The sequence below is a fragment of the Tympanuchus pallidicinctus genome, unplaced genomic scaffold (assembly GCF_026119805.1).
Source record: "Tympanuchus pallidicinctus isolate F22 unplaced genomic scaffold, pur_lepc_1.0 scaffold5, whole genome shotgun sequence".
Lineage (NCBI taxonomy): Eukaryota > Metazoa > Chordata > Aves > Galliformes > Phasianidae > Tympanuchus > Tympanuchus pallidicinctus.
The window spans coordinates 9185824-9210175 of record NW_026294769.1 but is presented as its reverse complement, the minus strand read 5'-3'; the positions used below and the strand labels follow the sequence as shown (position 1 = coordinate 9210175).

The window sequence follows — 24352 nt, the reverse complement described above, 5'->3', positions numbered from 1 at the left end:
TGCTAGCACACCTGGTAGAGACCCACATGTTTGGAGGTGGCTGTAGGAGGTGGGCATTTGGATGAGAGCCACCTGCCAGTAGGGTTGGTGGACAGAATGAGTTCAGAAACAGGACTCAGAGGCAGTGGTGGTGCTGAGTAAAAGAGCTTCTGCTCAGGTAAAAAGCAAAAGAAGCAACAGGTACCAGCTAGGATACAGGAAATTCCTACTCAATATATCACGAAAAAAATTAACTGTTGTGATAACCAACAAATAGCGCAGATAGAACAAAGCCCTGAATAACCACTTCTAAGTCGATCTGCTTTCAGTAGGAACCTGGACAAGATAATCACCAAACGTTTCTTCATACCCTAAATAGCTTCTGTTTCAATCAGATTCCAATTACTTCTTAGCAATTAATTTTATTTCTATTTCTGGAAAGTAAAACAGTTTTTATTCTTTTAATTCTGATACTGAGTGGTATTTTTTTATCTTATATATTCTCTTAGAACAGAAATTCTGACTATTAGCAGTTTTAATCACAGACATGTCCTACTAACTTATCAACTCATACAAAAGGGACTTAGGATTTTAGTCCTTTGTGGAGAAAAAAACGTAGCTACAAAATTCAGACAGTGGTCCTATAATCAAATATCCTAGTCAAGACCATTTGCAGTTTGGAACCTGACTTTCTATAAATTTGGTAACTAGGAGAAGACAACCTTAGTAAAAGAATATCTTTTTAAGCAAAATTTCATGGAAGCTTTTTGAATTACATCATATTATGGTAAGATTTTCCACAGTTAACACACAGAGGCACTTGGAAGAAGAATAATTTGCAAGGGATGGGTGTTTTTAAAATAAATGAGATCCTGTACTTCTAGCTGAGTGTCTCTGCAATTGTAAAATGTACCATCTTTCACTTATCAAAGCTTTCAAAGTATTGAAATGCAAGAAAAGTACAAAGCAGCAGAATACAATGAAAAATCTACCATAGTCCCAGATCTGTTCATAGATTATAAGCATGAAATGTGAGTGAAAAATCCTTCAAAATGTTTGCTCCCTTTGAATCTCTGAAAGACAGCTATCACAATTACTTTCTAAGGGCAGGAAGGGAAATCAAAGCTGCCATTCATGCTGTTTCTTGACAAATGGAGCAGAGAGAAAGTCTAACAAATTCATTCGGATTGCAATAGGAAGAGAAACTGCCATTCTAAATAATACCAATGGTTCATTTGGCCCAATATCCTGACATTTTTTCAATATTTCTGAAGCTGGCCAGCCAAGACGTATCACAAGAAGATGCAATAAATCATTATATTAAAAGTATTTGTTTGTGTCAGCCATTTTTTTTTTAAACTTTTAACAATTATTGACTTTTCTACGAAAGTCCATATGCATTATATAAATCTCTGCAGAATGTGTCAAATCATCTTATATTTTAATCTTTATGACCTTGAAGTCTTTCATGCCATTATGTTTCACGTTAAAACAAACAAACAAATAAACAAAACAAAAAAAAAAACCCACAACAGAAATCACTAACTTATTTATCTGTTTTGAATTTATTTTGTTTGATGGTACTGGATACAATCTTAAATCTTTTTACAGGAGATGGATTATAAGAGCTTCCAATCTATATTCTGTATACAGAATCTGAAGCTCTCAGTCTTCTCTTATAAAAATCTTTATAGCCCTAATCACCTTCATCGTTTGCCTCAAATCTACTTATATTACTACCATACCAGTCTTGAGACATATTGTGCTCAGTACTGCTGTCTATCAGATGTGAAAGCGCAACTGATTTGTATAACAGCATTATGCATTCATGTACTGAACTCTTTGTGTTCTCCATGCATCGTGCCATTTTGTCTGACTGCAGACACTGTAAAAAGTAGCCTGTATTGGGCTTTCCATAACTGACTCAAAAATCTTTAAAGATTCCTGAGGTATAAATTACTCGGCACAAAAAAATGTCAGAGTATTTATGTATACCCTTGGTATTTATTAACCACATCTTAATTTACTTTTATCTTAGATAGAACCTACAAAATTACTGTTTGCTTTACAAAACTTGTAGCTTTTTTGTAATCATTTATGCACTACCTACATGTATGTGTGTCAGGAAACATAAATGAAGCACATAGTTAATGAGAACATACTTTCTGATTACCATTAGTAATACAATCCAGAATATTAGATAAAGACTAGTTGATGGCTGTTATAGTGTCTTTTTTTTTTTTTTTTTGCCAACAGCAATGGAAAATACATTACTAATATCCACTAGAGACAAGAAAAGTAACATGACAGCAGGATCAGTGAACTGAGTTCTTTGATTTTAATTTATGCAGCTGGTTTACACTTTTGTCTTCCCAAACCCATATGTCTGCTTTATCTATTCATTGGATTCAGCCTTAAAAGTAGACTGCAAGAGATCAAAGGTGGTGAGAATCTGCTTTTTTCTTATTACTAGTCCATAACATGTCTGGAACAACAGAAATTAACTTCACATTGAGTTTCCAAGAAACCACAGTTATAGCCATCATAACAGCTAAGGGAAAAAAAACACTCCAGCTGCTGCTGTTGTCAAAACACCATTTGCTGGTTTTACTAGTAGCCAAATGGATAAGCATGTACACATAAGAAAAATTCATCTGAGTATATATGCATTTTGGAATGTAACAGTAAGTGGTAAAAGCACCTCCTTCATTTATTAAAGAACTATTACAGGTAAAAACTAAGGGGATTAGATTTCAAGTATGACATAGTTAATTTTCCTTTCTTTACCAATGAGAACAATATGACTGCTGCCTGAGTGTAAAGAAATAAGCAGCAGTGTTGTTGCCTTACCATCCATTATCCTGCACATCCCAAAGAGAATCAAAAAGGGTTTCTTGCACTGAAAACAAAGGATAATTGGCCATCTAAACTAGTCTGGTCTTGAAGGAGAAGGGTATATTTCTGAATACACTGTTTCCATCATTCACTGTCTTTGTCTTTATTTTTCTTTCTTCTGTATACTTTAGTTTGCCTAATAGTACTGAAGAATAAGTTGGAGTAAAGTACAAGTGTCTTCAAGTCTTCTGTGGTCAACTCCATTGTCCCCAGAAAACATTCATCATAAAAGTCCATATTCTTTGGAAACAAAAGATAGATGAAAAACTCAGCCAGATGGACATAAACGTATCATGCCCTGAAAAGGAAAATTACTGTTATTGGGGCAGCCCTAATTCTCCAATTCCAAATTTCCGCATGATTAACTTGCAACAAGTACGCAAATTTCAATTTCTAGAAGATAATTTTCCAAATAGATATTTGGTTTTATTGTAGTACTATCTTCCCTGCAGTGATGCACCTGCAATGAATTGCCATGTGGAGAAGGGAATGAGAGAAAAAGGAGGGAGAGATTAAAAACAGGCACAGGAAAGTGGTTACAAAATAGAAGCCTATTGGCAATGCCTTAATTCACAGCAGTCCATATAATGTTCTTTACAAGTACAAAAGCAGGAAAATACAGTCTGTCAGAATTGTCTAGAAGAGACTCCAACTGACCTGATACAAAGCAGACTTGGCAGAAAGTAAGAATACATTTGTGCATGCACAGGCATACATTCACCATATAAAACTTCTGCGACAGAAGATACTCTTTTTACAATAAACAGCACATCATTTGAGATCATTTCCTCATACTTTCAGAAGTGTAAATAAATACTCTAGCTATTAGAATCTGACAAACGCACCTACACTAAGGTTACAACATTTCAAGATTGATTCATATCTAGATAATAGAGCTACAGCCCACAGTATTTCTACTGTGATGGTGAAGAACTGGCGAAAGAGCAGATGAGAAACAAGCTGAGCAGTCTCTCTATCACAGCATAAAAGCTTAAATGCAAGATTAAAAAGCACTCTGGAACAAGCCTCCTCGAATTACTCAGTGAAAACTTTGACAACAAATGGAGCAATAATTAAGAATAATTAGGAATATTTTTAGATGCTGCCTTACTGGAATTGTTCTAATAACAATAAAATCATGTCAGAATTTCTGCAGGAAAACAATTCAAAACTGAAAGATGAGTGAATATTACAAGAGGCATGTTTTATTCAGACCTACAGCTACAGCAAACAATTGAAAAATGTATCTGATGAACAGCTTACTTCATCAAGCATTCTGCTATCTCATAAATAGTGATACTAAACTGCTACAAAGATCTTGGTTAACAGAACTGTGTGTTCCATTTTTTTTCCTAATGCCTCCAATGAATACAATAACCCATACAAACTGCAAAACAGAGAGACATGCAGAATGAGATTAAAATTACCACCTATACAGAAGTCCAACATAGGGTCTATATGTCATAAGATTGCACTTGTATTTTTCAGATGAGAAATTAACTAGTAGCAGTGTGATAATAAAAAAATCTTAACAAGTTGTCACCTTGTGACCCATACAAAGTTATTGCCTGAACTGCTAACAAAAAGAAATGCAGCCCTAAGTGCTGGTTGTTTGGTATGCTGCCTTTCAGAACGAATCTGCTCTGCATATTTTCCTTGTAGCTCCTAAACCAGATTTTTGTTAGCTTAAGCAATGAAACTCTTGTCCTCCTGCAGAATGTTACTACCATCTAGAGAACAGATGTGTGATTACTAGCAATGTCCTGACTTGAAAATGAGAAGCAAGCAGTTATACCTATAGTTCTAGCGATTAAAGTGTGAAAAAGAAATCTGTGTAAAGAAATCCAAATAATACCTTAGTTCAAAACTTTATCATAGCCTCAGAAATGCAAAGACAGTAATTCTCCCAACAGCAAATATACAAGCAAAATAAACGAAGCCAATCCAATGATTCTGTCATTAAATACTAAGGTTAAACTGAAGTACTAAAATGCCTTAAGAAAGCTGATATTATAAAAACAATGAAGGAAGGATGAAATTTACCTTCCTCCATGTTATTTTCACTTCCTACAACCTGACTTGATTAAGTTCATCACAGCAGTAACATTAGTGTTCCTGAATTATCTATGCAAATATTGATTGCATCTACTGAGTGATTCTTAAGACATTTATACAGAAAAAATATGCAGCAAAATATACCCTTATGTTCCTAAATACAATAGTATGTCTTCTTCCAAAAACTTCTATTTGCCAACATACAAATTTAAGTTGAGAAGGTATTCTCAATACATTTGAACATTCATATTATTTTCAACTGCAGAAGAAAAAAACGCAGAAGTTCAGAAGAAAAAACAGAAGTTCCAAAATCATGTTCTATAATCACGAGTATTCAGAAATAATCTCTTTGATGGCTCTTTTACAAAAAAAAAAAAAAAAAAAATTGACAGAACAGGACCAGAACAGAAACACAAGAAAATAGAAGTATTACACAGAGCTCTCCCTAAGCAATTTTCCATTTCAGAAGTAAAAGTCATGTTTAGGCTTGATAAGAATTTCTTAAAAATAAACAGTGATAAAAATGACAATTTAGATTAAATTACTTACATGGTTGAAGTTAAAGGACCTGTATTTGCAACTGTAATGCAACATAATGCAAGAACGTTAACAAAGCAAAATGCATGCTTTAAAATCTTTGTGTGCACATGCACATAAACATATAGCATCTTCATTTATAAAATATATATCACAGAATTGTGGAATCATAGAATTAATTCAAATAGAATTATTTGAGTTGGAAGAGATCTTTAAAGGTGATCTAGTCCAATTTCTCTGCAATGAACAGGAACACCTACAGCTGGATCAGGTTGCTCAGAGCCCTGTCCAGCCTCACCTTAAATGTCTCCAAGGACAGGGCTTCCAGCATCTCTCTGGGTAATCTGTTTCAATGCCTCATCACCCTTATTATTAAAAAAAAAAAAAAAAAAAAAAAAAAAAAAAAGAAAAAGAAAAAGAAAAGGAAAAAGAAAAAGAAAAAGAAAAAGAAAAAGAAAAAGAAAAAGAAAAAGAAAAAGAAAAAGAAAAAGAAAAAGAAAAAGAAAAAAAAGCTTATCCAATCTACATCTCCCTTCTTTAAGTATGAAACCATTTCCCCATTGTCAATCACAACAGACCCTGCTAAAGAGTCTGTCCCCTTCTTTCTTACAGTCCCCCTTTAGATACTGAAAGACTGCTATTAGGACACCTAGCAGCCTTCTCCAGGCTCTCTCAGCCTGACCTCATAGGAGTGGTGTTCCATCCCTTGGATCATTTTTTGGCCCTTCTCTGGATGTTCTCCCACAGGTCTATGTCTCTCCTATACTGAGGACTCCACATGTGGATGCAGTACTCCAGATAAGGCCTCACCAGCACAGAGCAGAGGGACAGGACTGCCTCCCTTGCCCTACTGGCTACACTTCTTTTGATGCAGTCCAGAATACTTTCTGGGTTGCTAGGGCACATTGCTGGCTCATGTTCAGTTTGCCATCAAGCTGCTATCAAGCATCAATCCATTTGTGCTATCAAGCCTTCATCTGTATTAATCTATACTTCCAGCACTTCCATGTTGAACACTTCAAATCACTAGGACAAAAACTTACTCTATTTCACTTTTCTTCCCCTTCAGGGGTTAACCTGAATCATATTGGCTAAATTAGCATGGATTTCCAATAATTCCTTTTATGCTTTCACAAATGTCTGCTGTATGTTCCCTCATCAATCTTCTCTTTAGAGAGGATAGAATCTGCATTTGTGGAGGAACTAACCCTTGACAGAGAAGGTGCAGAGGAGTTTGTACAAAATACTTCATCAATTTAAGGTAACTCATATTCTAATTACATTGTGCAATCCCTAAGAAAACAAGGCTCCAGTCCTATGTCTATGGCCAATCAATCTCACTACCTGAATGCTGCCACACCCTCACCACCACTTTTAAGAAATTAAATTATTCTTACAATTAGGATAAGAGATATGCCGAACATGTCTCTGACAGAAGATACTAGTATCACCACTTCTCAAATATATAAAATACTAGACCACCACTTGCCCCAAATCTGATCCCATAAAATAGATTTTTCTCCAGCATCCATTCAGACCTGATTAAATGGATTTAGTAACTTACATCAGCTACTCTTCCTTGAAATAGAAAATTAATTTACAAAGTCATTGTTTTCATAAGAATAAGATAACCTCACACACTGAGGCTGGCAAAAAAATGTCATGTGCTTGTTTCCTCTCAGAAAGGCGTTTCGCATTTAGTTAATAAATTAAATCACGCTCTACATTTTTGGGCTTGATAATTTACATGAGTGAACAAAGAGCTTTTCATTCTGATGTATCATAATATTCATATAAGGAACTGTAAAATATTTACCAAAGAGCCTCGTTGATTTACAAACATCATCCTATTTCACAGTACGTTAAGCTTTATTACATCATTTCTTCCTCTTCACTGTATTTTCATTTCTTTTATTAAGGAAGGCTAAACTTGGATTATGGAACAACTATTTACTTAAACTTTTCCTTTAATAAAGTTATGGCCCAATCATAAGAGTCTGAATCCTATCTAAAGTACTGAATATTTACCAAGCACAGTTTAAGTGACCAAAAAGGGTGCATAAAATATAGTAAGAATGAAGAAGTTTGAAGATTAGGATGCCTTCAGAAGAACACAACCCCTTTATTAAAAATGATTCCACTCGTGAGACAAGCCATTAAGAATAAATGTTTTCTGATATCATATCTGAGACTTCAATTCTCTGAGTCAAAATTTCCTCCAACATAAAGATCCCATATTATGAAGGAGATAAATTAACAGTTTATCTTGAACACTGAAAATACTATCTTTGTAAAACTCATACTACTGAGCAACAGAAAGAGCATGAACCAAAAAGGTTTATTATATTAATTATATTAATATATTATATTTAAACTAGGAAGTAAAAATTTCTATGTGTGTGCCCACATTAGTGTTGCATTAGTCAGCCCATCACCTTGCTGTTTTAACTTGCCATTGAATACAGATTTTTGGAAATGTTACAAATGTGAAAAAAAAAAATGAGACATCACTAAAAAGCACAATGACAAAGTCATTCACAAAAGCAGTAATTTAATATAGGAATCCTGTCTGCTAGGATCTCCTCTAATTTCCTAGGAAGATTTCTACTTCTCTATTTATTAATTAATTAAGAATTACTTACGAATTATTATGATACGAAATGAAAGACAAGCAGTCCTGCAGAATAAGCCTGCTGAATATTTCATTAAAAGAGAGGATTTTAAAAATGCTGTAAAATTTCATAAAGGCTAGCAATACCATCTCCCTTGTATGTAGCTATTGTAATAGCCCAAACAGTATATATGAACTGATAGAAAACAACAGGAAATTCTTGAAAATTAGGCAAGGTTGCAGAGGTAGAGGTCATATTTTATATTTGCACAGTAATTTAAAGCAAAGTCTCTCAACACAGTCAGCACCATTAGTTATGTATTTTCACCACAAATGAACAAGAGCCTGCATGCCACTATTATAAAAATCTGTATGGCCATCCGGAACATGGCTTGCTGTTCACCAAAGTTGAAATGCACCACCCACCACCTCACTGTGCTCACATCCACTGTTTGCTTTCCATAAACATCCAGCTTCAATGAATGTCAGCGGGTGCCATTTTTTTCCACACAGAGGAATTCAGTGGCACACCTTTGCTCCAGCTACACTCCCATATCAGATGCCATTCTCTCAGACCGTCCCTCTGCTGCCATCTGTCACACAGTAACAAAATATAGTGGAATATCGGCAGGAAGGTTCAATCTCTGCTGCCATACCAATACATTCTTCTGGTGTGTTCTTCTTGTTCCCTCAGTACAAGAAAGACAGAGAGATCTTGGAAAGGGTCCAGAGGAGGGCGACTAAGATGATCAGGGGGCTGGAGCACCTCCCCTATGAGGACAGGCTGAGGGAGTTGGGCTTGTTCAGCCTGGAGAAGAGAAGGCTGCGGGGCGACCTCATTGCAGCCTATCAATACCTGAAGGGAACCTACACCCAGGAGGGGAGTAAACTCTTCAGAAGGGCTGACAACAGCAGGACTAGGGGAAATGGATCAAAGTTGAAGGAGGAAAGATTTCGGTTGGATGTTAGGGGAAAGTTCTTCACAAGGAGAGTAGTTAGGCCCTGGAACGGGCTGCCCAGGGAGGTTGTGGACGCCCCGTCCTTGGACGTGTTCAAGGCCAGGTTGGACGGGGTCCTGGGCAACCTGGTCTGAATGTGGATGTTTGGTGGCCCTGCTAGGCAGGGGGGTTGGAACTACATGATCCTTGAGGTCCCTTCCAACCCAGGTGATTCTGTGATTCTGTGATTCTGTGTGATTCTGTGTGTTTATATATGTACACACACAAGTGAGAGAGAGGGAGGGAGAGAAGGGAAGAGAGGGAGAAAAGGAAGCACTGGCAAATCTAAGAGAAAAACCAGAACCTAAAGAAACATATTGTCAAGGAGAAATCAAAATGCTAATAAGCAAGACATACAAGCTACTGAAGTGGGATGACTTGATCACTTGGTTGAAGTGCTAAGACAGTTCACATTACACCAATTAACTTTGGATAAGCAAAGTATTTTTAGTGCATCCACAACTATTTGAATCTTCTGTCCTTCAACTCCAAGAAATACCTAAGCACGGAAGATGAGATATGAGATAGGATGAGATATATAGAAATTCAACATGTAGTCATCGCCATCACATTAACACACCTGTCTTGTCACAAAAAATGTCTCTCTAGAGATGATCATGCTTCCTCTAAAAAGAATAGAAAAGGCAGTATCTCTTCCATCATAAGATGAGATGGTACAACACTTTTCTTCATTATTTTCAATTAGTTAGAAATGAGAAATAGTAAATTTTAAACCACAACCTCACATCTTGTTCTATATGTATATATGCATGACATTTCTTCGGGCATATTTCTCAGTCTAAGTGTTTTTCATTTTAGGAACCAATGAAAATGCTAAATTACACAGCGAAGAAAAGCAGCTACTACTAACACACAAAGGTTATCCTTCTATTGAACTATCTCAATTCCATCAACAGAATATATTCATGAGCAAATGATGATTTCAAACAGAAATTTCAGATGGGATTATTTTCTCAGCTGCTTTCATCCATGCAGAAAACTGCAATCATATATTTTAATTGAGAGCCCCTTTTGGCAGGCAGTTTATTACTTTTATCAGTAAGGATGAAAGAAGCAAAAAGGCCTCTATGAGCAAGGCAGGCAGGGTTCATTTCTTTTATTTACCAGCAGTAAAGACAAATATGGGGATGGAAAGAAAATGGAGAATAGGGAGCATATCAACTTCTTGGCATTGTGAGAATTCTTCTCTCTACTGAAAAAGAGTTCCATCTTTCCATTTGCTAATAGCCATTTAATGAACGAACCTTTCTAACAGAAAGCCCAAGATCTAAGAAAAAGACCAGGAATCAACCACAAGGAAAGCAACTGATAGGGAACATTTCTGGATGACAGAAATAGCAGATGAAGAATGAAACATATGAAGCATAAAATCCTAACCATCTATTTTCAGAAGGATAAAAGGAGCTACATTTATGTCCTTACTGAGAAAATAAAAATGTATATTAACTTTAAACAAGTGAGATGATCTGACCTGTGAAATCAGAAATCTTTTCATGACTACTGATATTCTATGCTTTGGACATTCTTGAAAGTGTGACAAAAAGAAAAAAGAAGCAAGACTCGGGGTTGAGAAATAAGAAAGTAAAGAACTGGAAGAGGAGAAATTTTCAACATATGCCAGAATCACAATATTTCCTCTAAAAAATTAGTTAAAGCAGCAGTAAACGATCTGAAGGAAATCAATGTACCTAACACTTCTAGATGAGCTGTTTTGGCACTTCTTTCTTAGTTTCTAGTGCTAAATTTGTAGTAAAGTATTATCTATACTGCTAAGTTACTAGAAGACTAAAATGTATGCTTCAGGTTTAAACAACTAGTAAAATTAGTTATGCATCAACTTTCTTCCATTCCAACACTTTCAGTAGCTAACTTAACCAAGCAGTATAAATATGAATAAGCTTTAATAGCACATCCATGAGCTATTTTATCACAGTCAGTCCCTATGAAGTTTCATGACAATGAATTTCCAATATTATGTATCACTGCATGTAAAAATTATCATTTATTTTGAATTTCCAGTAGTTTACTTTCATTTAAACTCTGATTTTAGAGTATTGTTCCAACTGTACTTGACATTTTGAAGAGTTTTGTACCAAAGCCGGTATCTCCCAAACATGTCTAAGACATAAAATCCAACAAAACTCATTTGGTTCTTCAGCAAGATATCTGAATATCTAAACATTCCTTTGTTAGTCTTTTACCAATTTAGTGAATCCATTCTGTAGCCTACTTTCTACTTCTGCACATGCTTAGAAAAATTTGCTATTTTTTCATGGTTAGGCATGGACTATAGCTATAGACCCCACGGACTTGCTCTCAAATCTGCTGATAGTATTTGAACACATACTGCCTGCTGTAGTTTATGGTAATGGCTTCTCCATTTCTGAAGGATATTTGGCTAAAATGATTTTATCATTCAGTCATTGCAAACTCATTCTATCCTTTTTTTCCACAGCTACAAAACAGTAATCATCAGTTGTGTCCCAGCTACATAGAAATGAATTATACATGTCTATTTTATAATATATACATGTGTTATGTCTGCATACGTAGGCATACCATGACTTAAAATGAAAATCTTAACTTTTCTCATGAAAAGAAAATGTAAGTTTTATTCCAAGCTTTTCCTTCTAATAAATTTTAAAAATGAGTAAAATTTCTGCTAAGAAACATTACTAGAAGTTACACTGAATATGTTTTATATTTTTAAAGTTAATTGCATTATTAATTTATATGTATACATTACAAATAAATTAATGGACTTCTAATTCCCAGTAATATTTCCATTTAGAGATAGTCAAATAATTCTGAGTTTATCTGGCATAAGAGGAGAGATGAGGTTGACTCTGGCCAGCAGCTAAGCACCACACGGCTGCTCACTCACTCTCTCCAATAGCCCCGTAGCATCAAAGCAGGAAAACTCACATGTCAGTATAAAGATATCTTCGTAAGTGAAGGGAGGAGGAAGAAAACTATATATATATATAATTTTCTATATATATATAAAAGCAAAGACAATTGCAAATTACCTCCCATAGGTAGACCAAAGCTCAGGCAGTCTCCAAGCAATGACTACCTCCATCCCAAAAAATCTCCCCTCAGTTTTTATTGCTGAGGTTGACACAATATTGACACTATATAGTGTGAAACAGTGATTGTAAAGAGTAGAATAATCCTCTAGTCCAAATAGTGTCCCCTCCTAGCTTCTTGTATATTCCTCAGCCTAGTCAGCCTACATGCAGTACACAGGGGGCCAGAGTGCAAAGCAGAGAAAGCCTTGGCACAGCAATCACTGTTCAGCAGTAGTCAAAACACTGGTGTGTCATCAGCACTGTTTTAGTCACAAATTAAAAACACAGCACCCTACCAGCTGCCAGATGTAGCATAGTAAATCACTGTAAAATAAGACCAGAAAGTATCAAAGCTCTAGCTTCAGTAACATACTATTCTGTTTTACCAACCAGATGCTTCTTGAGTCTTGACATTGTCATCAGCCAAAGTCATGAACTGGTTTCATTCATTTTCTCTACTTATTTAAAATGGAACACAGCTCCAATACACCAACTTTTCTGGGAGATAAAACATAACACTTTGATTTCTACACAAACCTGAGTCCTCAAGGCCTCAGTACCAAAGGATACCCAACACTCCTGTCTTACACTTTGTAAATGGAGCTCTCTAATGCAAATTCTTTCATAAATCAAATAGCAGTATCTTGTGATCTTCCCAATAACCAAACTCTTTGCTGTGGAGGGTTTTGAAAATTCATTTAACTACTTTGACAAAAGAAAGTTTGACTGCCTTTGAATTTGCTTTCAAAATTATACAGGTCAAGCTATTGCCCACAGAGTATTCTGGTTAACTTTGACAATGATGAATACCTTCATGACCATTTTCCAGATCCCTTATGCCTACACTTCACAACTGTCCTTAATGATGAATGACAGTCATCTGCATTGAATGACAATTTTCTAGCAATATCATCCCTAAAGAAATGGCATTATTAGCACAATTTCTTACTACAATTTATCAGACTGAAAACATAGGGCCTCTGATTACTCGATTCTTTATAAATGTGACAAGTACTAAACAGTTTGATTATAAAAGATATCAAGTTCTTAAATACAGTATACTGCATTTTTATTAGTTTAGGAATGGTAAAATCTTACTCTTATTGAAAATGCAATGTGGAGAAGACACTTGATTTGAAACAGGTTTGAAAATCCTATCTGAGCCTTGAATAAATGCACAACTGACTGTTATTTTCTTTAAAAAGAGCTACTGAAAACTATCTTTTAAACAGAAATCTTGTTCTCCACCACTTACTGTGGAAATTTTCTTTTCCTAGTGAAGTTTTTTGTTGTTTTGTTGTTGTTGTTTTGTTTATACCATATAGTTATATTTTCCTTATTTCAACAGGAGCTGAAATATCCCAATAAAAAAACCATTCCCAAACGTTATCCAGTCAAGTTCACACTTTGATAAGAAAGGATTCAGTTTAGGCCACAGTTCTTAGCACTGATTATTCACTATCACAGAATCACAGAATCACAGAATCACCTGGGTTGGAAGGGACCTCAAGGATCATGTAGTTCCAACCCCCCTGCCTAGCAGGGCCACCAAACATACACATTCAGATCAGGTTGCCCAGGACCCCGTCCAACCTGGCCTTGAACACGTCCAAGGACGGGGCATCCACAACCTCCCTGGGCAGCCCGTTCCAGGGCCTAACTACTCTCAGATCCAATTGAAGTTATTATAACTAATAATAATAGATTAGATCAAAATTATTGTTTCCATTGCCGGAATAATAAAAATCCATATTCACGGACCAGGAGCCGCTGTGCCCATGTTCTACAAAAACCGAGGCAAAATACTCCATACAGAATAAAGTGCTGTACTCCTAACCCAAGAATTCTATAATCCAGACATAAATCTTCAAGCAGAAAGAAACATGATAATTATATAGACAAGACTATCAGGAACAATGAGAAAATACTGGTTAGCCTGGTGGGCAAGCAACATTAGCAACCTTGGGGCCTGCATTTTGCAAGGCATCACATTGGTGACTTCCAACAAGACTTTTTAAGGAGAACAAGCTTCCTTAGGCTTTCACAAATGTTAATAAGGAGCTCTTCCTGTGCTTGCAGGCAGGCATGTAAAAAATGCAGCTGTTTCTTTGAAAAATAAGCAAGCGAATCTGAAACAACATGTCAAAGAAGAGGAAAAGCACTTTCTAATACCGGAGGAAACAAATTTCATTATTATTATTTGAACATAGATGGAAATGAGTATATCTTTCTAACTGATCCCACATAATATTTGCATTGTGTACCTCAGAAATATTTATCCACTGTGAGTTAAAGGGGGTAATTAGTTGTCAGAGAATGGTAGCAAGAAGTACGTGAGCACTGATGCAGTAAGAGAAAGTGTGTGCATGTGAACATATTTTAGAAGGATGGGAAGAAAATTGTCAAGTGATATTTAGGTGAAGCATAATAGTTATAAAGCAACTACCAGATTGTTATAGACAGTGTTCTCCATTTGCTTATGCACCCCTCAAGTCTAGAAGCTGGGTGCAAGCTTGGATCTTTGGATTTCTGCCTCAGAAAGTATTTAATTTTTTACTTACAGTCTGATTCACCATCTTTTCCATTGTTCGGATATGCTCCTTGTGGAACAAATGGCATCTTCTCCGAGTCTTGCAGTAGCTTCAAAAATACCTTTCAGAGAGTAGAAAAAATGATTTAGATTCAATTTTCTACAGACTACTCATTTTTAAACTGTATGTAGCTTTCCATTATAAGACAGTAGTAGGGGCTGTAGTGGCCACTCTGCTGGAGAATGAATATAAAACTATTCAAACACTCTGGAAGAGGTATCCCTGAGAATAAGGGGCAAGAAATAAATTCCAATATACTCCACCTATAAAAAGTGCTGTTGTCCTAGTCACCAACTTTCTGATAAGAGTTTTCAATAGACTGGCTATGCTTGTTCGACAATTTTATGCTCCTCAACTGTGGCACGTATAGGAACTTGTTTCCTTTAGTTTTTATCAAGGGTATATGGGCAGCTTCAAGTCTTTTCTGATACTCAAGCTGGAAATTCATGGACACATCTGGATCTGCTACGAGTTCTAGTTGTACCACTGCCATTATCACTCAGCAACTGATAAATGTTCTTTGACATTAAATATGAAAAAGGAGATTAATCTTAATCAATTTTAATGTATGCTTTGTAGCAAAACAACTAGCATGCATACTCCAGATTGGAAGATGATGCTCATCTATTGATCTAATGAAAATCCTGTTTTCTAAAAAAAACATTGTGTGAAACATGAAAATTATTTTATTTTAATAAACATAACAATCTAAAAATCTTCACTGGACAAAAACAATAAGAGTTTGATCTTCTTAAGTGGGGAAATACATACACATCATGAAGAAGCCAATGATAACATTAAAAGAAACAGATTACACCAGTTTTACAGTGAGATCTATTACCTAGTAAATGCACTTTGTTAAACAGATTTGTGTTACACTCCCTACAGCATGCTTAATCCTGTTTCATAGTTCAATACACATAAAGTCCTTTGAATTTTATAGAGATGCATTTCATTTTTCAGTTTCTCAGCCTTGATGAAGCCTAGAGCAGCTTTCATGGTGACTTAGTTATTAATACTCAGCCCACTTTTTGTAAACTCGAATGAAAAATAAAATTAAAAATATCCTAATCTGAACTGCAATTGAAACAGTGATCTGGGAAATCCAGATTAAATAAATAAATAAATAACAGAAAATACAACTACTGTTAGCATCTTTAATTGAACAGCAAAATTACAACCAAGATTTACTTTCTCTTGATGAAATCCTTCTCAACTCTGTTTGAGTTGAACTGCAAGATACCAATTATAACTACGCTAAAACTTTCCAAAATCATTAAGAAGCTGTTTGCTTCTTTCTGCAAAAAAACTCAATACCAGCTATAACAAACAACAACAAAAAAAAAAATTCCATGTTTCTAAGGAATTTGTGCTATAGGAAAAACAAACAAACAAACAAAGAAACCCACAACCAACAAACAATTTGAAATATTTCATTGTTGTGGAAATATATTTCTTGATTTGCTGAGTTTATATATGCTGACTGCTATATAAACTAAGCTTATCTTAGTCAATGTAATTGCCATTTAATTGTCATTATTGATTGCATTTGTTACCTGTCAAGTTTCAGGGAATGTTTCTGGCCACTAGCAATTGCAGGGATAGAAGAAATTAAATACCTCCTGACATTTCTCTGTTAGACCCTGCAGGGAGATCCTGGCTACCCAAAGCCATATTCTAATTTGCTGCTTTGGGCCTGCTTGCAGGCAGCTCATCTGCACACCAAATCCATCAAGCAAACCAAAGCAAACTGTACAGACTAAAACCACAAAGAACTACTGCCCTATGGCTAGGACAATAAATAATCTACAGGTTGTCACTTGCACATAGTCAGATCAGCATCAAAATTTCTCCCAGGGATAAAGAAGAAAAAGTTTGTCTGTAATCACACATCACTTAAAGATCAGATTTTACCATACACTCAAAAAAAAAAAAAAAAAAAAAAAAAAGAACAAACAAACAAAAAAAACCGGCCCACAGCATTTTGCTGACTCATATGCTATACTCTTATATTTTAGCATTGTTTTTTTGCTCTTTTATTCTACAAATCCTGTGCATATCTTAGCTATTTTTGAGTGGGAAATGTTAATTGTTGTTTACAGTTTATTTACAAAAAAACGCTTGGAAAAGCATACTCAAATTTGTGAGGGTAAAAGGAAAAGTAATAACAGAAGACAGAAGAAAGTTCTTGGAAAAAAATAAAAAGTACACAAGATTAAGATCAATTGGAAGCCGTTTGACAGCTAAGAGCAACAGAAAACCTGTGCTTTCCAGGAAATAAAATTTCCTCCTTTAAAATAAGAGAGGAGTAGCCTGGCTCACTTCCAGCTCTTGGCCCTGAGAACTGGCTGCATGCCTGATTCTGTAGGACCATCTCTGCCATTCCTGGGGATAGAGATAATGCTGGCTGTTTAGGAGGATAGCATTAGTGGCAAGTAGCAGCTACCAGTCAGGCAGCTTCTTTCAAACCACCAGGTTGTGAACAGGTGTAGAAGATGTGTTGCCCACTAGGAAAAAGGTCTAAACAGGTGGCAATACCACAATGAAATAGATTAACATAACTGTGTACTTATTAGATGTTAGAGCACACTAAACTGAACTGAATACTGTTTCAAGGCCAAAATAGGTCAAGGCCTTTCTTGGGAAAGTTTTGAGGCAATTGATTATTTCAATTTAAAGTGAATTTAAAGAAATTCCAATAAGAGATATTTTGACACATCTTATTTTGCAAAGTTTCAGTGATTTAGTACTCTCCTCAATGCTAATCAAGAAAGGAGTTAGTTTTGAAAACTCAGAATTGCTGGCAAGTTAATCATCATCCTCCAGAGAGCATTCAGCATATACATAGTTCAAGTACACACCCCCTGTATCCCCTCTTCTATCCCCCTCTTTTCTCTCCTATCTTTGGATTATAAACATTATGAAGTACACAAAAAGAGTTGGAAAAGATTTTAAATAAAAAATGAAACAAATATTAGAGAGATTTGAACGTGTCAGAAACTTATTTTGTTAGAAATTCAAAATTCTTTTGAAGAACAAATGGCAAATAGGTTTCCCTTGAAGTCTAAGATTTTAGCAAGAGGAAATATCCCTCACATTAAGAAGAACAATGGTGAGTGAATGAGAGAACGAAAACAAAGGGTAAAATAAAGACTGTAACATATTTGTTCCTTTAAAGTCAGAGTGCTTTGTTTTCAGATTGAATTGTTTGAATAGACTAAATAGCACTATTATGTGCTATCCATTTAGTTGCCAGTGCAAAGAGGCTTTTGATAAGAAAATGGAGTATGGAGGTTGTAGCAGCTAATGATGAGATACGGAGATGGCAGAAATCATCCTAAATTAATGCATTAAGTCTTCAAGCTGAAGAATGATACACCAATATCAAATACTATCTTTAAAGCTTTTTATTTTAACCCTCCCTACAGAAAACAAGCAGAAGAAAGCTCACAACTGAATAGCAGATGAAGCACAACTAAAGAACTCTCCAATTCTTCCAGAGACATCTTCACCTTTACAAATTCTGCAGTCTTAGGATGCCCCAAAGGGACATAGGGATGTACCAAAAAAGTTTGTCAGTATACGCATTGCCTTAAAATCTATAAATGCTGGCAGTAAATATTATTCTTACTTACAGCATGTTAATCACCCCATATAATTTGAAAGCAAATTACAGGGTTTTCCAATAGTTTTTGACTCACCTCATAGAATTACACATAGAAGAGACAGACTTTGCTTTATAAACCTGTATTATATATTTTTTTTCCCCCCTCGTCCATTGCCACATCAGCTAACCTACTGTGTTCATATGTGAGAGAATCAACAAGGAGGCTCTTTATTTCTCTTTATAAAAAATCTTAGTTATATAGAGCTTCACTTCAAAATAAAACATACAGGTGTTGTCATAGTGTTCTCTGAACTGCAGTTTAAAAACAAAATGTTTACACTTATAAAGCCTGCTAAAAAGTCTGTAGTATATGAACACATAAGTCCTAAAGAGATATTCCAATGGATCACTTCAGGGTACAGCAGCTCCACTTGGTGGTGAATCTGTTCAATTAATTTCTTGAACAACTGACATTTGAGATTTTACTTACAATAATAAGGTTCTCTTTATTTTTTTCCCCACAGATTATGTATGAGCAGTGATTCTAAACTACTAACATCAAACTCAGAACTGTTGACACTTTCAAACATCTAACGCCATTAATTCCCATACGAATATCACACACAGTAAAAATACAATGCATAACTGCATCTGACAAGCCTTCAGAAGCCTCATCTTCATAAAACTGTGAAAAGTATTTTACGTGGGGGACTTTGTGTTCTAGCTGACTACAACACTACATAACATCTTATACATTTCCATGAAACAGAGGGAGATGAGACACTTCTATACAGTTTACTGCTGTATATTAAAAGATAACACTTCATAGGCATCTGTATTTCATATATTGTTATTGGAGTGGGGTTTTTCATTAATGTATCTTTCACTTTTCTGTTAGAAATACTGTCCAACACTGTCTGTCTTTATAGGTATAGGCAGTCATTAAAGGTAGTCATAGGAGAAATCGGTTTCACAAAGTGATGCTGAGTGAATTGCACCATCAAATAAAAGTAGTGTAGTCTTTGTATCATAAAAACTGACATTAGTCTCCTATCATCACCTGAAGTAGAAAAAAGGTGTTATTTTCAAAATGATCTATAATCTTGATGTTTAGAAGTTATAGTCGAGGTAAAAACAATCCAAGGAACACAACTTCTCACTGGTATGACTAGTTACACAGCTAAATTCCAAAGTGATGAAGTAGCATGCAGAGTCCCCTTCTCTGCTCTGTTTAGTGTGTGCATATGTGTGTATATATATATATATATGCATATAAATGCATGTATACATAAGTGCTCATCTCTCTCTCCCTCTCCCCCCCCTCCTCAGTACACACACAATATTCCTTAGAGATTTCCTGCAAAGTTATGCGAAGTCCTAAGATTTAGATCTTTGCAATTCAAAAAGTATTTTCTGTAAAGTATTTCTTTTTCCTCTCCACAGAGCTATCTGAACCAAACTTTCAATCTTACATGTTCGAAGTTCATTCAGATGCTAGACATCTAGGACAACAATAGCAGTTTTGATCAAGTCAGACACAATTTTTCCTTTGTTAAATGCAGAGAAAACTTTTTATGATTTATACAGTTCCTTGGGATTCACATCAGATTCTTGGCAAAAGTCATTGTTCTGGACTGGCCTTTTATTTTAATAGTAACAGCAAAAATACAAAGTATAGATTTTTGGGTTTTTTTTGTTTGTTTGTTTGGGGTTTTTTTTGTTTGTTTGTTTTAAACAAGCTTCTCACAAGAAACTGTTGTGAAATATGACAGATACAATCAAAGGCAAATAGAAGCAAACACAAGATTCTCTAAAAGTGCCATTACAAAGAAAACTAGAAATACCTCTTCCAAGGTGGTGTCAGAAATGCCATAGCCAGTCACATGTAAATGGTGAAGGTTTTGATCTAAAGCCTGGAAAAGACTGTTAAAAGAGGTCTTATCTGCCCTTTCTGGAATCACATAGGTTAGTTCAGTCCCACTGTTCTCTTTCAAGAAAGCTTCTGGAATGTGAGTCTGTACAAATGACGTGACCCGGACAACAAGCTTAGGATCCTGGATTTCAAACATAGAGGGCTATAAAGAAAAAAAACAATCATACACAGACACACACACAGACACACACACAAAAAAAAAAAAAAAAAAAAAAAAAAATGTTAGCAGAAACAAAGAACTTGATGGTAGAATTCATATATGAAAATCTCCACTGACGAAACTGCATCATCTAACCTGGGACAAAAAGACTACCTCACAGGAATAAAGAACACTGAAATTTCAGTTAAATCTTTAAATTCATCATTTTCAGAGATGTCCCTGTATTCTTCTAAGTAAAATACTCATAATAAATAATAAGAAAAATTATTAAAACCTTTTTTTGCTGTCTCTCTCTCATATATTACTTCCTGGTGGGGAAGAGTATGCCTAGAATATCCTTGGAATATAACCAACTATTACTTGGCAGGCACTGTTAAGTTTTGCACAATACATTTTCAGTGTACCTTTTTTATGAGCGTTAGACTGTGTCCCTGGCCATATGTTTCTCTCAGATAAGAAGGAGAACCGTAGCACCTTAGTTGTCCCTGTTGCAGAATGGCAATGCGATCACTGAGCACCTCTGCCTCATCAAGATGGTGAGTAGTAAAGATCAGTGTGCAACCTGTGTCAGAAAGATTAGTACATCTACAAATCCTTGCTCCCACAGAAATAAATCTGCCTTTTGGGAAGATACTCTAACCTTGAGAGAATGTGTTTCAGGTCCCTTCAAAACATAGCCCAAGACACAAACAAAACCTCTATTCAAGATTTACATTCAGTAGGCACTCTAGACTCAGGTCTATGCGATCTTTCCTTTTATTATTTGTAATGGCTTGACACTGCCTACTATAAGTTCAAGCTATTCTATAAAAACTTAACTTTTTAAAACCACACAACAGCAGTGTCTGTTGGATTATTCACTGTGGTTTATTACAGCTAATTGAGTGCTCACTTGCTGACAAGTTTGACTCCCCACAATCCATTTTTCACCTCAAGGCACTTAAAAAGTTAATGTTGCAGACTGACTGATGAGTCTGTCATAATCAGAAAATCATCACTATGCATATAGATATGTACAAAATGGGAAATAAAATCCAGGAAATAGAAGGCTTTGAGAAGCAAACAAACAAACGAAAGACAATAGAAATGCTAGGAAAGGTCCACAAAACTAAAATGAACCTATTGGATTAGACATATTTCTGTGAGTTAAGAGGTAATTCTTGTTGTCTCACTTGGCTGCTTTAAAGTTTCCTGAATTGATTAAATGTTTGTTCTGAAATTAATGTATTTAGTTGCCAAATAGCAATACTAATATTCAAACTTTTGTGTTTAAATTTATTGAAACAGAATTTCAGAATGGAAAATAAGGAACAAATAATGCATCTAAACTTTGTACCAGCTTTGTACTTCAGTATAACATCCCAAATGCTACGGCGGGAACATGGATCTACTCCACTGGTGGGCTCATCTAAAACAACAGTCTTTGAGTTTCCAATAAAGGCAATGGCAATTGACAGCCTCCTTTTCATTCCCCCAGAAAGGGCTCCAACAGGTTTGTACTGGTGTTGGGATAAATCCACATCTTCCAGAGCTCTGAAAAAGGAATATAGATGCTTTACCAAGTTTGGAAAAGCTTTCAGGTCATCTCACATCCATTCACTACAGAATGATCAAGAAGTTTATGAAGGAAAAGTAACAAAACATACCTCTGACTGATTTTAGATTTTGGTGACTAAAATTAATAGAAAACAGAGAGCTTTATTTTCTACCTATGAACAATAATACCTGTCACTGCTGAATTATTCTGTAACAGTGCTGGGCAGGATAAGAATAATTTTGAAATTAAATTCAACAGAATAAGTACTAGTTTGCTTATTGATTTAAGCAAACTCTAGATTATAGGCCCTTAAACCATGTGTAAAGATTGTTAGTTTCACAACTCAAACAGTGCTTCAGTTTTTGCAACTTGTAATCAACTTTAAAAAAGCCTGCAGTCATCTGAACATTTGAAGTAAATGATAGGGTAACACTACTTCTTGTAACACTGCTTTATTATTATTATTATTATTGTTATTTAAGAAATGTTTCTTTGAAGTAAACAGATTAACAATATCCAGGTAGAAGATCGGGTAACCTACTTGAAGCTGCTTAGAGGTTCTTGTATGAAGGACTGGGGGTGCCTTACACACACACACTGTGTGGCCCTTCAACTGTTCTGCAGTTGAGCAGGGTGTGGGCATGCACCCAATAAGTCAGCACTGAAGACCGCTAACTTACTTTTCATCAGACTGAATGTCTGGTCATTGACCAAAAAGCTTTCAGTTACTTTCAGCTTGGCAAACAAGATATAAAAGTCTTAATGGTCCTAGAGTAATCTCCTGAATCATTTGAGTGAACATGCAGATTAATTTTTTTTTTTTTTGTAGTTGCTTTAGAGATATGTATCCAGGAAACTGATGATTGTTAATCTCTTTAAAAGCTGCCTTCTTTTTATTTCTTTAATGAAAAACTTTTTTTCTTTTTTTCCTATTGTTATATGAAGTATTTTATGCTATTTATAGTATTATTTTTTATCTAAGTGACAAAGCCTGCAGGGACCTGAGCATGTTTATGTGCCATTACTATGACAGGCTGCTGCTGAAATTACAGATCAGCAGACTAAGTACAATAAAATAAATTTGTATATTTGTATAAATTTTAACTAAGCACTATGTTTGGTTTTCCCTTACTGTTTTGGAGAATCATTTATTTTGTTTCTAGAGAGGTTGCAGCGTCTCTTGCCAGAGGTTTTTCTGATCAAAATTTTAAACTAACAGGATTTTATAATAGCTACTAAAAAGGAAAGCCACCTTGCCTCAAATCAATCTGCATATGCCTAATTGTAGTCTCAAGAAAAATTCCATCAGTGTGGCATTTCTACTGACATGTAGAAATGCCCAGCCCTCCCCAAAGGCTAGCAGGCATCACAGGTAAGCAATATTTACAATGGCACACTGAGTATACATTTTGTTACTTATTTTCAGAGAAATGTAAGAGGAATAAAAAATAATGGACTCAATGTATACTTAAGTGAAATCTCAGGGTGAAAACATTAGTTTAGCTTCCATCTGCCTATCCAGCAACAGTAAGAAGGTAAGGCAGACAGCATGAGGTAGAAACTACTACAGCTGCTACCAGGCTAACTATCTCCGCTCCAATCAAAACATGATCATTTGATAGTTCAGTGTACCAGATTTTTAAACATTGACAGTTTCACTACAAATATATGCAAGTAAAGGCTAGAAACTAGAAAATCAATTTCAGAATGCAAAGTGTGAGAAAAACTCATGGAAATCAATCTTGCAGTTTCCAGTTACTTCTTTTTCCAATTTCGCTTTAGCACTTCTGCTTAAGTGTTTTGCAATAGATGACTGATTTACTTGACAACAAAGGAAAGAATTCTTACCCACTGACTTGCTGATTCAACTGTTCATTTGTCCAGCCAGGTGCCTTCACTGATCCATAAAGGAGCAGATGCTCTCGTACTGTTAGCATGTTGAATAGAACATCATACTGTGGGCAAACACCCAGCTCTGTCCTGATGGCAGCCAGGTCAGTTAGTATGTCCTTTCCATTGATAAGAACGGTACCAGAGCTGGGTGGGTACAGACCAGTCAACAATGATCTGGTGCAAGAAAAGGAAAGAAAATCAGCATATAAGTATATCCCACACTTGGATACAAGTCCATGGGACTCAGTGAGATCCATCCATGGGTTCGAAGGGAACTGGTAGATGAAGCTGCCAAGACAATATCAATCATATTTGAAAGGTGATGGCAGTCTCGTGAAGTTTCCAGTGACTGAAAAAGGGGAAACATAAATCTCATATTTAAGAAGGAGAAAAAAAGAAGATCCAGGGAACTACAGGCCAGTAAGTCTCACCTCTCTTCCTGATCATGGAGCAGATCTTCCTGA

General features: G+C 35.6%; 1 protein-coding gene across 1 annotated transcript in view; it reads right to left on the bottom strand.

Moving 5' to 3' along the window:
• Positions 1–24352, bottom strand: part of ABCA13 (ATP binding cassette subfamily A member 13) — a 168900-nt gene that overhangs the window by 67831 nt on the left and 76717 nt on the right. The window contains exons 37-41 of the mRNA XM_052704176.1: positions 23844–24062; positions 21795–21991; positions 20863–21020; positions 20210–20440; positions 14729–14819 (exon numbers count right to left, since the gene is read on the bottom strand). Coding sequence (XP_052560136.1) covers positions 14729–14819; positions 20210–20440; positions 20863–21020; positions 21795–21991; positions 23844–24062 — 896 coding nt within the window. The remainder of the gene's footprint in view (positions 1–14728; positions 14820–20209; positions 20441–20862; positions 21021–21794; positions 21992–23843; positions 24063–24352) is intronic.